Below are 14,953 nucleotides of genomic sequence, written 5' to 3' on the forward strand. Positions count from 1 at the left end.
AATAAGTCAGTCTACAAATATGAACCAGACCTATCAGACTGATATTGTGGTATGTAATCCAAACGATTATTTGATTACCAATTACTTTTTGATTACCATGGCTATAATGAATGGAACTAAGTCAGGTTGCAGATACTAAGAAGAACTTTAAATTTTTATTTGTAATACAAACGATTATTTGCTTTCAAATTACTTTTTGATTACCATATTACCCTGGCTATAATGAATGGAAATTAGTCAGTCTATAAATATTAACGAAAAATTATGAATTGTAATCCAATCGATTATTTGATTACAAATTTCTTTTTGATTACCATGGCTTTAGTCAGGCTASAAATAATAATGAGAACTGTTAAATTTTAATTATGTATTGTAATACAAATAATTATTTGATTACAGTAATCCTAAATTMAAGTTATTAGTAATCAATACAATTAACTCAACTAAAGAAAAAATTGTTACTAGACTTAATAGTAAAAACGAAAATAAGAAAAAAATATTAAATTAATAAATTACTTTTTCGATTACTAGATTTAATTAAATTAAAAGAATGAATCAATCTAAATGTTGTTATGTTTATATTGTTATTAGAAATCTCAATAATTGCGTGGTTGCCAAAGTAATTAATTTACATAACTATTAGTTAGTACTCTCCATTAGCAAAGTAAAAAGTTTATTTAATAAATACTAGACTACTTTTTCGATTACTTAGCCTTCACTGAATGTACATGCGCTAGTCTACAGATATGAATTAGAGCATTTATATAWAGATTACGATTACTAATCCAAGTAAATACTTTATTACAGTAGTTAAAATAACTAATTCAAGTAGCTAATAGACAGTTTACTTAAAAGCACATAGTCAAAGAACCTTCTTAATTTGTTCCGATAGCGAAGGTGTTAAATAAAATTCATAATTTTCCACTTACTCTCTTGCTTACTATGCTTAAAATTAATGGAAAGTGAGAAGTATTACAATCTTAAATCTGAAATTTTAATTTGAGGTTATGATTAGAAATCTAAACGATTACGTGATTACAGTAAAGTTAACGATTAATACAATTTCACCTGAAAATCAAATACAGTCGAACTTCCATAACTCGAACTTCTTTAACTCGAATTTTCTCTAATTCGAACTAAATGGGTTGGCAGTAGCATTAAGAGAGTAATTAACATATAAATTTCCTTCCGTAACTCGAACTTCCATAACTCGAAGCTCTCCATAACTCGAACGAAAATACATAATTATGACTTCTATAACTCGAAGTAATGTGCTTTTCTCTCATTCTACAACTCGCAGTATTGTACTTTCTCTCTTTCTCTCTACATTTCTCTTTTATTTGCTTATTTTTTTGAACCGTCTTTTTATTCGGGAAATTCCCTCTTTGTTCATCAAATGCTTTTTTTTGTTTTCGTAAGTATCAGTTCAGTGCATAAATGTCAGTCGTACTTAATGATACAGGGAAATAAGATCGTATTTATCATGGCAACTGGACGTGTTTTGAAATCTTTGTCGATTGAAAAAAAGTATAAACTATTGAAAGAAGTAGAAGGTGGCTTAAAGAAAAAGGAAGCAGCTGAAAAATTTGGTATACCAGCCAGTACGGTGTCAACGATTTTTAAGAATAAAGAATCAATTATTACGTCGTTTGAATCTGGGGTTCGTCTGGGTAGTAAAAGGATTAAAACCCCAGTATTTCAAAACATCGATAAAGCAACACCTCGATTGGTTCAAAGCAGCTAGACATCAACACATGACTATATCTGGAGGAATATTAAAGGAGAAGGCAAAGGAGTTTGCAAAGCGCTTTGGCGATGATCATTTTATGACAAGCACAGGTTGTCTTGATAAATGGAAGCACAGGTAGGGAACAAAACGTTCAGTTGGCGAAAACTTCAACTTTGGATGACTGGCCAGATTTTTGAAGAATGGGTTCTAAATTTGGATAAGCGCTTTCAAAGTACTGGCCGAAAAATTTTATTGATAATTGCCCAGCACATCCAAAAGACGTACAAAGCAAACTGAAAGCCATTAAACTGGCATTTTTTCCACCGAATATGACCTCTAAATTACAACCGCTGGATCAGGGAGTAAATCAAAACTTGAAAGTTTTTTATCGTACTAGAATAGTAAAAGAAGCACTAAAGCGTATAGAGGCGAGCGAAAAGCAAGATATTACACTTATGGATTGCATCAATCATGTAACAAAAGCTTGGGATATTGACTTCAAAAATCAAACCATAGCGAATTGCTTCAAAAAAACTGGATTTGGTCAATATTCTGAATGGTAAGAGGAAGATGACATACCTCTGAGTTTTTTAAGTACAACTGATGAATATCAAAATGTAATTGAAGCTGATTACGAAGCATGGTTAAAAGCAAACAAAATTACTTGCACTGCTACTCTTCAGGATTATATTGGAATAGATAATGACCTTTGCACAACTGGCTTTCCTACAGATGCTGATATTGTTGAGAATTACTGCCCTGAATTAGATAATCCAATATTAAGCGGAACGGAGAGTGACGGCGAGGGATCGGTAGAAGAAACTATTCACCAGCCTTCCAGAAATGATGTAGAAAATGCTTTCCGAACATTGAGTTTATATTTGCAAACAAATGACACTACAACTGATGAGCACTATACGGCTTTAAACAAATTAGAGTCATTTTTTACTGAAAATACCAAAAAAAAAGAAAATTTTCTATCACTAATTTCTGAATATTTCACTTCACTGTAACTTATTACAGTTTTCTGTGTTGTGTGTTTTAAACAAAAAATGCATATTCATCATTTCATATACTCTGAAGTAGCAATTGAGTTTTTTTCTTAACAAAAAAATTTTTTCTATAACTCGAAGTCTCCGTAAGTCGAAGTTTTTTTTGGGATAATAGTGATTCGAGTTATGGAAGTTCGACTGTAGTTAATAAAAAAATCAATAAATCTCAAAATATTATTTTCCATAAAAAATTATTATGTAATCATTACGTGATTACAGTAATGATAACGATTTATTCAATTTGACCTCAACATCAAATGATTACTAATAAATTTCAATAAATAGTAAACTCAAAATATTTAATAATCTTTTCCATTGATAAAATTAATAAAAAAAATTATGTAATTATATTTTAATTACCTTTTACATTACTTTATTTGCCTTCGAATGCGGATTTATTTTTCTGTTCTGAAGAAAACGATAATCATATAACTATTATGCAACAATTATTTAATGTTAATAYAAATAGGGTTAAGTGGACAGCATTATTATGTATATATAAAATATACTGTACCGTTATGTGCTCAACAATATTTTCCATTACAATGTATTGTGAGATTCTTTATGAGAAATGCATAAATAATCTAAATAGCTAAACAACGGCGTTTAATTCAAAGTTAAGAGACAATTCCAACACTTACGTTGATTTGCAGCTGCGCCGGCTTTCATTTGCACAAGCTAAGCATTGGCGCTGCGCTGAAAGCAGTCGCAGTTCGCACCGTTCAATGGCAAAGGTATGACATTGCGTATGATGAACTTATGCACATGCGAGCAGAAGCAATTAGCATATCGCGATGCRACTACAGCAACACKTTCCAAGCACCACACAAGTGCTGTWCGCGATAATTTGCATAATTCATATAAGCGACAAAGAAATGTACACACACATGTGGCCGCATAGTTGTTGTTGTGTGCAAGTAGGCAAACTACTGTTTAAAATAGAAATATGATCAGAAATATCACACAATCAAACGAKACATGCAAGAACATAACGAATGCTTAGAAATAACTTTTTTTTTAGTTTCAATGCGCTGATGTTGTTGCTTATATCATCTTTATGTGTGTTTGCAGTTATTTATTTATATGTATTTATGTAATATAATGGTGATAATAGCAACAATGTATTGTTGGTGATTGCATTTTAATCGCAGCAAATCATGCGGCACGCTGACAAGCYGTTAATTATACAATAAAACTCATTAAGCAAATAGTTGGAGAAAATTACGACTAACAATTAGTAATAATTATTAAATAATACAAACATGCAAACAGCTGAAAGAGGCATATGCGAGGMTAATGGTGAGCTATTTGGGGAGGTTTTACATTTTTAATGTTGAAGACAATATGTCTGACTAGATTTGAGGATTCTGTTGTATTTGCACTTATAGAGGATATCAAACGAAACTAGTGCTGAATAATATAGACCAACCTCAACTCTAAAGTGGCAATATTAGCGTTCAACATTTCACAAGTTACTGTTGAACAAGTTACTGTTGAAAATCTTTAAATTTCCCAAATTTGATTGAAACAAACCTTTCAAGCGAKTGTTAATCAAAAATTTTCTCAATTTTAATTTAACTCTACCCAATTTCTCTCATTACCTCATTACTGGTTTTGCATTAATACATTTTAAACACGAATAATCATGTTTAGGCGGTTTTTTGCAATTTGTTTTTCAATTAAATTCAATCAAAAAAAAAAATTTTATTTTCTAAAGCATACTACATGAAWTTCTTCACAAAATTTTTTTTCGAAAGCATACGGATATTACTTGAAATTGTSCACACAAGTTTTTAATTAAACAGTTTATTATTCAATATTTTCACACATCAAAACAGAATATTCAAATTTGATAAAGCGCCTATTAAATTGCTATCAAGCAATCATCTCAAGCAACACATTCAATCAATTTTTTCAAATATTTTTCAAATTGTCTTTTTCAAATTGTCTTTTTCAAAATTTTTAATTTTTTTTTTTTAATTTTTTTCCAAATTTTTTAAAAGAAAATCATAATACATGTCCACTTTAATTGCAAAACGCCGGAAAATCCTTTTCTGTTATGCTTTAAGCATAAATCTTCCACCAAAAACAACATCAATCAAGCAATCAATCAAAACTCACAACAAAATATTAACTACCCAATGCTATTAGTCACCTATCAGCGCCTACACCATCACAAACAGCAGTCTAAAGTTAATGAACGGGCTTCCGTTACTTTTTGCAAGCTTTTTTTTACACGCCTCATATCGTCAAGCATGCATCGCCAACACCTATAAATAAATAGCGTATTTATGTAAAAACGCGTGCGCGCTTGACTTTGACTTTGGCCCACGACTGGGCGACGATTTGATCACACACGCACGTACACAAGCGAATATATATATTTATTTATGTGTTAGTAAGAACAATTAGGTATTTGCATTCAAGCATTCCTGKTTTTTGCTCGTCGTAAAAATTACTGGAAACATTTAAACGGTATTTGAAAAACAAGTAAAACAAAAAATTATCTTTGCAAAAAAGTCACGTTTAATTAAATTGTTGCTGCRTTGCACGTCAGCGTTCATTACGGTGCATTGCTTGCCGCTGGCCAGTAGTTGTCCTTCARTCGCAGATTTCCGTAATGGGTTAAAGAAAAAAGCCGCGCTGCTACTTTATTTTGTGCAAGCTAATGCATTTTGCTGTTTTGCGAAAATATTTGTTTAAGTTTATTTAACTTTTTATTRTAGTTGTTGTAAGTTTTGTGAAATTGAATACCACTTTTTTGCTACGTACTCACAGCAGCAGTGACATGTTGCATGCATAAATCAAAAGCACAATCAGCCATTCAAMGCGCAACAGGTTAAACTATCGACCGATCTGTTGTGGTCGGCAAGTGGTAGCGATCGTTGCTAATCGCCTGCTGATTTTGTCGTACATTCCCGCTTGCCAATCACAATTGAAATGATGCGCAATGCTGATAGYCRTAATGAATAAYGCAATTACAGTTAATATATATGTGTATGATGACTTTTAAGAGTGCTGAAGATCAGTAACGGGGTGATCGTGTAGATCATTATCGTGATTGTTAGCATTGCTAGCATGTGGTTAACGCTGATTGATGAGTTGGACATTGTGTCAATTTCTGAAAAAGTGTTTTATTCAGAAACAATATCGATATTATGAAGTAATGATAATATAAATTTAAATAAAAAGCTTAAAAAAATACTTTTGGGAGCGAATTAATAAMGCCCATCGGCCCCCTCCAATGGAACGCCAGCTCCATTGTCATTGTTTGGGGAATCGGGTTCACCATCTAATGGTGAACCTTTCACTGCTGGAGAAGAATTCCCTCTAAATTACAGTATTGTCTGGGCATCAGTCACTAGATCACCTCTACGAGTGTATGCCCCGGTCTTGAAACCTTCTGTTCGTCGCCGCATGTTTTCGTAAAATTTTCGAGCATTATCTCCRTCGGSCAACTTGTCAAGCTCTTCGTATTCACGCATTTCGTCACCKCTCTCTTTTTCCAAGCACGATTTTGATATCTTGTTGGGGGCAGATCTAAAAGTGCGCTCCAAGCGCTCATAGGAGGCATCTTTGGTCGCATCGTCCTGCTGTTCCGTCGGAGTGTGGGTGCAAATCAGTTATATGTTGAAGAACTTCGCTTTGAAGCGGATTATGACTAGACGTTCATCCACCGGGGTGAATGCCAGCATTTGGCGACGAATGAACGAATTTACACTCTGTAATATAGACACTGTAGTAAATACTACAAGGATCTACTCGCCTCAGTCTTTGTCTCRTTKATCRCACTTCTTTGACGGCAGTGATKTCGGCTTTCACTCTTACGATGATATCAACCAACTGRGCAGCGGCATCTTCGCAATTAAAGGACCGGACATTCCAGGTACATGCGCTTTAATCGAAGGGGTCATCATCAGAAGGGGGTCTRTCATCCGCGGCTGTTTTCTTCCTTTCAATGGGGTGGTTTTTACTTCACGGGTTYCAAACCCAGCGCACAACCTTGCGGAGGGGAAGTTTCGTCTTCTCACAATGATTTTTTTTTTGGCTACCCAGAGAATACTTGGTCTTAGACCACAAGTCGTGGACTGCTTGGGCCATATTTAAAATAATCATTTCTGGCTATTCGCAAGTGAATGKCGCTCAGAGAAATGATTTTGCTTTTAATTAATTAATTRTTACAGTATTATTATTGGYAACTCTAGTAGAATAATTTTTATTATTTATTGCCATTGGCACATCGAACGCAGAAAGCATCACTTGTAGTCTTATTTTTATTTGAAATTTATTTTTTTTCTGTAGGTGGCAACCTTAAAAATTTTATTTATTGCCTTTTTTTTATTAAACGAAATAATTAGTATATTAATAATTATTTCCCATAATTCAATATTTTTCAGAATTTTTTGTCATATGGCAACCCTAAAAATTAAAATTATTTTTTGTTTTTTTTTTTAATATAAATTATACGTAATACTTAGTAAAAATATATTTTTATTTTCGCTCACAACTTTTCGGCAAATGGCAACATTATAATTTTAAAAATTAAACGGACTACTTCTCAATCTAATCTTTTTAACCTACGACCATCTACGTAGAAACACACTATCATATTTACTTACATATGTGTATAGTACATGTGCAGATGTAAATGWAATAWTTTAAACTGCAACTGCATTCAGCATTTACCGTTATGTCAGTATCTTCCATTAGCAACTCACACAAACGCTGCTCTACTTAAACATGTTGCCATATTGCTGCTTTTTAGTATTTATTGCTTTGGCACGACCTGTTGTCTTTTGCTCTGTCATATATCAAGCTATCGGCTGCGCCCTTTTATGAGCACAACGCTCAGATTCTCAGGCACCACCACTCTGGCAGACATTCTAATTTTATTCTTCTTCAATTCCGATACTTTACTATTGCCACAAAAACAAAAAAAGAAATTCCAATTTATGGCGCTGCACCTGCAMATGAAGAGCATGGATATTGTCATTGTTGTTACTGTTGTTTTTGTTACAAATAGTATTTGTAGTTCTTTGCCTCGTTCGTTCACAGGGAGGCGTTGAATGTCAAATGCGATGTTATCGCACACGTTTTGTTGTTGTTCTTTTTGGTTCAGCAGCGCCTCTCCAACTCAATACAAATTATTTCTAATAAAACTAAAAAATAAAAAAATAAAATATTTACGTACATTTATCGTTTAGTTATTTGCCAAAATTAAAATTGATTGTAAAWTTTTTTGATTTATTTTACCTCTATTGGTGTGGTGTGGCAGCGCAAAAAAGCAATTGTTGTAAGTGAATTTACATAATTTTGATTTCTACATGATTTACACATAATAAAATATTTATTTGTTAATGAATTTATGTTTATTTCCAWTATTTATTTTATTATTGTTATGCTTATTAATTTGCAATAATATTTTTTATTATTTTTAATTGCTAACTTTTTATTGCTATTTTTCCCAACATTTATTTTACTGCCCTCAGCAACAATTTTTCATCTACAATTCTCTTTATCATTTTTGTTGTTTTGATTTTGTTTTTGCAGAGCTCTACAATCGCCGTGATCGCCTGTGTTTGCGCGCAACTCGCTCCCGGCTCAAACATGTACCTGCCACCCAAGCCGAATGGCTACAACTACCCAGAGCCCAAGAATCCACTGGTAAGTAGGCTAATATGAATGGGCTGTTCCATCAACAGCACACACACGCACATACAGCGGCAAATAAATGAATATGTTTGCATTTTGTTGTTGTTCTTTAGTGCTTTTTATGGCTGATACTACAAACGAATCGAATTTTACCCTTTCATTTGGTTTTTAAAATGACTTTATGATGCAATCGTCATGGGAAAATGAAAGGCATTTTATGGGTTTTTGCTAGAAATACCCTTACCCGTGCAAAGAGTGCTCAAAGTAATGTATTAAACTAATAATTATTGGCGAGGATAATTATGAAAATATAAGCTTTAGCAGACCCAGAAATGTTGTTAGCCGAATTAGTGTGTGACCATCACATGGTAGGCCTTACTTTAATAAAAATAGAATCTAATATCGTTCACTTTTCGATGATGCTACCCATCGACTTTTCGGAAGTAAATCCGGTTACAGATCTTCTAGGCTAATAAATGGAGAAAAAGTTAATATAAATATTTGCATGCCTACCCCGGCCACGCTTGCAGAAAGAAGTCTAGACGCTGAACCCAATTTTGACACATGGAGTACGTGTGGATTGCAACCTGACCAACAGCGCATATTTTCCTTATTGACGAGGTCATTCAAGCAAGAATCTAGCCTCAACGCTGAAGATGATTTTTCGATGAAAATCCGGAGTTGATCAGCCAAATTCACCGAAAATAGCACGATTTTAGTGGTCAATCGGCTTCAGTTCTTGCGTAAATTTCTCTTGTTAAGATRTAAAGTAAGATATTTTCGAAAAATAAGCCAAAACGACGTCACCCATGCCCAAAGCTTAAGAACGACGTRTGAGACTGATTTGAGCCTTCGTCAATTGATGCGGAACCATCGCCCAGTCTGGAACCACATTTTCATTACTTCAAAGTGGCATTTCATAAGTTGGCAGGTGATTTTCGTTGCCTTTCTTGCCTGTTAGCAGTAGTAGCTCTGTTTTTCCGTATTACATGAGTCGAGCAATGCTTGCATAAATATTATGACCTGACTAAGCTTTCATCGCGCATTTTCGGTATCTCTTGCTGTAATTACTACTGCAATGTCATCCGCATAGCTACTTAAGTACGATTCGTCTGGCATTTCGAAATTTAGTATAGAYAAATCCGAAGGGAACAAGGAATTGATTTTAAAGTAATATTTTTATTGGCAGAAATAACTTATAAAGTTTGCCAGTGTCAACTGAAGCGCCAACATTAGAAAAATATTAATTATATTAGTCACAAACTAGTATCAATCCAGAACTCACAATTCATACCGCTGTGAATCTCTTTGCGACTAACTTTGCGACTTAACTGACGGATATCCAGCGGCAGTTGACTTCGTCACAAATCACAAATGCGTCCCTGGATCATGCTGGATCTGTCAATAAATAGATTGTTGTTGAAGAATAGAGAGAGAATTGCATTTCGAAAATACCTACTCAATATTTGATGAAGAGTTTGAAGTTACCTAGCGAACGTCCCTTGGCTTCATTAATAAAAAACTGTAACTGTGTACGGTTTTGTGGGAAACGAAACTTCAATTGRTAGACAGTTCGGCTGACAAAGCATGCTATTTTGGATCATCCATATAACAACCAGATTCTAACCGTTAATGGTAGTTAGAATGCATACGTTACGCCAAGTCTGCAATCTTATTTGATATTAAAGAGCTCGCGTAGCTCACTTCCAATGATAACAAGACTGATGTTACAACAAAACACCTATTTACAGAGCTTTCCTGGTTTCCTGTAATTTTTAGTTGAAGCTGATAATTATTAGGGAYCACTCAATTCAAATTTTAGCTTATACTTTTATTGTTTTAACAAGCTCTTAAACCCGTAAAAGTATGGTAACTTGGTGGGAACTCAAACCTCAGCCGAGGAGTACAAAGCATAGGCGAAGTTATTACCCCGACAAGAGCAAAGTAATTGGCAACAATGAAAAGGCACGGCACAGTAGACACGGCAGCAATGCTAGTACTTAGCAGGTGAAGGCACGTGGTGTGGCCGCCGCGTCAAAGTGATGGCTGCAACCAGCCAAAATAGACACAACACCTAAGCACCCAAGCACCCAAGCAGCGTTGCACAGCAATCTTTCGCGCTCTTTATTTTCGCTGATGATTGCCAAAATGTGCAACCGAAAAGTAAATAAGCTAAGGTAACAAAAACAAATAACGCAGACGGTTAGTGGGTGAATGKGCTAGTGGGCACAGCAACAACAATAACAAGCACTCACTGTTCCCATAGCAATTGTGTTGCAAGTACCGTTATTTAAGTATGCCACTAGTTAATAGGTTAGCAAATGCTTGCTCCTAGTTACCGCTGCCTTGCCGCTTTCTTCCTTCCAGCGTTGGCTGCTACAAGCTGRCTGCTCATTTCGTTGCTTTTATTGACTTTTCATTGTTGTAGTTCACAATTTTTAGGCGGCGAAAATCAAAATAGCGCGGTCTTTGTACTTTTCAGTTTTTGTAGTAGTTTTTTTTTTTTTTGCTCTTGTGTTGGCAACAAAATATTGCAAGCGCCGTAAAATGCAATGTGGCAACAGCAGCCGCCGTTGTATGACTTCATTTTACGTGTTGCAGGTTGGGCGAGATTTCCGATATGTTCACGTGTAACACACAGACAGGCTTCCAACCGAGCGCTTCCACTTAATACATATAGTACATCAACAACAACAAAAACAACTTCATTTGCGCTTGCAACAAATGAGATTAGTTGCAGGTTTCGTTGATGTTGCGAAAAGTGGCATTTTGTGCTGCCGCTATTGTTGTTGTTTGTATGTAGTGCAATGGGCATTAAATTACTTACGGATTTTAATTGTTAATTAGTTGCTTAGCTTGCTTTGTTGCGTTTTCTGCCGAAAATGCAATCTGTAACATTTGCAAGACTTGCCACAAATAGTTTAGAAAGGCGGAATAAYGCAGGGGGCCACAAAAAGAACAAAAAAAATTGTTTTTTCTAGAGCACGTAAGCTTTTCTTGTTTTAATAAAGTTTTTGCATATTTAAGAAACGTAATRTGAGTTTAGATTGAGTTGCTTCTTAAAATGCAACTTGAAGGCGATTAGTCAGGCAACTCCACTAGAATGCAAAATATTTTCCCAGTATATCGATGCACTGGAGACCTAAAACGAAGTGGGTAAGTAAACCGAACGGACAACGAGCTAATATTATAGTGTAGTATTAACAATTGTTTTACTATTCAACTTCTAAAATTATGAGTCACAAAGCAGTAAGGAAAAAATTTTAAAGTGGCGAAAATAATCTTGACTTGAGTCGGTCTTCCTTTTCTCTGTTGGAGCCAATTTTAGATTCCATGTCCATATCCAGCTTTTTTTTCCAACGGAATGGAGATCTTCCTCTTCCTCTGCGCCCCCCGGCGGGTACTACGTCGGGTACTCTCAGCGCTGGAGTATTTTCTTCCATTCGGACGACATAATCTAGCCATATACCTCGTACCTTTCGCACGAAAACTTATAACGTCGACTCATCAGATGTAGTCAACATCCATGACCTATGCAAGATTGATATGATCAGTGACTTGTAGGGTTTAGTCTTTATTTGTCGAGAGAGGACTTCACTTCTGAACTACCTACTCAGTCCTAAGAAGCACCTGTTGGCAAGAGCTATTCTGCGTTGGATTTCTTTACCTCTTTCGCCAGCCGCTGTACACTCTTAAAGAAGATTGTACTTTCTCTATTTAGCTCTGCAGCTCGTATTATTTTCTCCAGAAATAGATTGAAGAAGYCAMACGATAGGTGGTATCCTTGTTTTAAATCTCGCTTGGTAACGAACAGCTCGGAATGSTCCTTCTSGATCCTGACGGAGCTTTTGGTGTTGCTCAACGTCAGCTAACACAGYCGTATTAGWTTTGCGTATACAGGTCCTTTTCGTATTGTCGAAGGCGGCCATAAAATCGACGAAGAGATGGTGTGTGTCAACCCTCTTTTCACGGATCTTTTCAAAAATTTGGCGCATGGTAAATATCTGGCCAGTTGGTTATTTTCCAAGCGTAAAGCCACACAGATAAAGTTCAATCAGTTTGTTGACGTGGTATTTAATTGTTCACACAATACGCTCAATAGCACAATAGGATGTCAGCTTTGAATTTTACGAAGACATCAACCAGTTGGGAAGCGGCGCCTTCACAATTGCGTCATCAAAAAGAGGGTATCTCATCCGAGGCCGTTGTTCCTTTTTCTCTAGGACGGTTTTTAACTTAGCGGATTTAAAACCCAGCGCGCAACCCTGGGGAGGAATGTTTCGCCTTCCCACTTCAGCGCGCCTTCAAACAGATGTTATTTGACTACCCAGAGGATACTAAGACCGAAAGTCGTGAGCTGCTTGAGGAAATGGAAAAGAGTCGTTTCTGGCCACTCCCAAGTGAATAGCACTTTGAGAACTTTCATCGCTTACGTGTATTTCTACACATAACTCCATCCTCCATATCAGCTAGATAGAAACAATGAACTTTACTTTTGATATTATTCTGGGTCTTTGTTTGGTTGCACTGTATCTATCCTCGGAGAACTCACGCCCTTTAACCTGCAATCTATTACTGAGCTTGTGCTACATTATATAGAAGTGTTCGGCCCGTTTTTTAGATTTTTGTTGATGGTTTCCCTAAATCCAAGTTTTATTTTCTAATGTTCTGTCCTTAGATAGCACTCTCGAAAGTTGTCTCTTGCATAATATTGACAATTCCTCCGCCAACGCTTCCACAAACTATTGCAGCTCTGTTTCTTGTTGCCATTCTTAATTTTTTTTTTTTTTTTTAGTAAAAATTTAGTGCACCACTGTCGACCTTTTTAGCAGTCACTGGAGCAATAACACGAACAATAGCAATAACAACAGCTAGTATAAAACTACAACAATTATCATACTTGCAAAATTACTCCTAGCAACGTCTTTGGAACCTTTGACATTGCGAGGTGTGTCTCGGARGCGTGTGAGACAAAAACAAAACAGCAAATACGTTTAAGAGGTGGAAATRACAGTAAAAAACAAAAGTTGAAGCAAATAGTAAAAAGTAAAAGTTTGAAAGACGAAAAGGGGAAAAGACGAGGACACATACATATGTAATATTTCTTTTATTCGGGACTTGGGAACAGCTGATGAAGACAGAGAAGCGACAAAACTAAGAAAGACACTTAGAAGAGGAATAAACTGTGAAAAGGCAATTGAAAAGAGCAAAAAATAAGAATTTCTTACATACAAAAATGCAACGYTGCGTTTGCAAGTGCATATGTATGTTTGAATGTGTGACTCTGAAGCAGCGTTCATGCACCCATAAGCCTCGGTCGTCAAGAACCAGCGTCAATAGTTAGTTAAATGCAAAGCGATTGCAACAACAATAACAACATTAGTAAAGTAGCACACTCGCGACCCGCACCAGCGCACATCACGACGTGCCACAAAAACTCTTGAACTTTAAATTAAAGCGACCAACGGCAAAAACGGCTGCCAACAACACGACGACGAAGCACAAAAAGAGAACAAAGCGCCAAATGACAATAAAAACTGCCAGACAGTCAGCCTTGCGAGCGAGCGAGCAGACAGACAAACAGTCAGTCAAAGCAGACAGCCAAGCAGCAGCAGCAGGCACAGTGGCTCAGCAGGGCTAACGGACTACCTGCAAAAGAACAGTTGTCGATGTTATTGTTTTTTGCTTTTTTTTCTTTATTTTATTTTATTTTTTTTTCTTGTTGTTCGAAGCTGTAAAGCACTGCTGCTCAAGCGCTCTCGGTGGAGCTTGCCAGCTAGTGAGGCTGCCGATCGTGGCGTAAAGTGGCTTGCAACCTGCTGGCTGACAGCAAGCAGCGCTCACCGCGCTCCACCCGCACACCTTAACTGCACATACATACGTGTACGCTTACTACGAACCACGTTCCTTAGGCTAGCAACCCACACCGACACCGCGCACAAACGCTCAAACTTACACTTGCTTATTGGCGGCATCGGCATTCTTTTCGAGTGCGCAAAGCCGCACCTCCGGTTTCTCAGCGCGAAAAACGGCACAGAAAAAATAGTACCGAGCTTGTTTTTTTTTTTTTTGTTTTGCTGCAGCTTCTTTTTCATTACGATTCTTTGGCACTTCGCTGCTGTAACCGGCATTTTCGTCGCATTTTGCATTGCTTTGCACTGCAATTGCCGCAAATTGTGGCAAACGTACGGCAATTGAATGTCGCCATTCGCCTACGACACATTTCAACTTGTTGGCAACATCGCTGTTGCTGTTATTGTTGTCAAGTGTTGCGCTAAAATCCTACCACTATTTACTCACCGYTGCTCAGTGTGGAGCGCATGTTGACTTTGCTGTCATTTTGGGTCACCTCACTTGCGCCAAAAATGGGTGCTTGCCTTACTTATGTGTACTGCCAATCAGTCACTATTGTTGTTGTAGTGTGGCGTTTGTTTGCGCCACTGGTCACTTTTGGCATTTCTAATTCGGCTGAGAAATACCTTTTAGGGTCCGCTCTTTTGCTATTTACTTTGAGTGTGTT

The 14,953-nt window shown here is 36.3% G+C and overlaps 1 protein-coding gene across 1 annotated transcript in view; it reads left to right on the forward strand.

Moving 5' to 3' along the window:
* Positions 1 to 14,953, forward strand: part of LOC108975445 (pro-resilin) — a gene marked incomplete in the record, with an annotated part of 54,020 nt that overhangs the window by 35,271 nt on the left and 3,796 nt on the right. Inside the window, 1 exon segment of the mRNA XM_018943930.1 lies at positions 8,332 to 8,445. Coding sequence (XP_018799475.1) covers positions 8,332 to 8,445 — 114 coding nt within the window.

The sequence above is a fragment of the Bactrocera latifrons genome, unplaced genomic scaffold (assembly GCF_001853355.1).
Source record: "Bactrocera latifrons isolate USDA-ARS-PBARC rearing strain unplaced genomic scaffold, ASM185335v1 scaffold_65, whole genome shotgun sequence".
NCBI lineage: Eukaryota > Metazoa > Arthropoda > Insecta > Diptera > Tephritidae > Bactrocera > Bactrocera latifrons.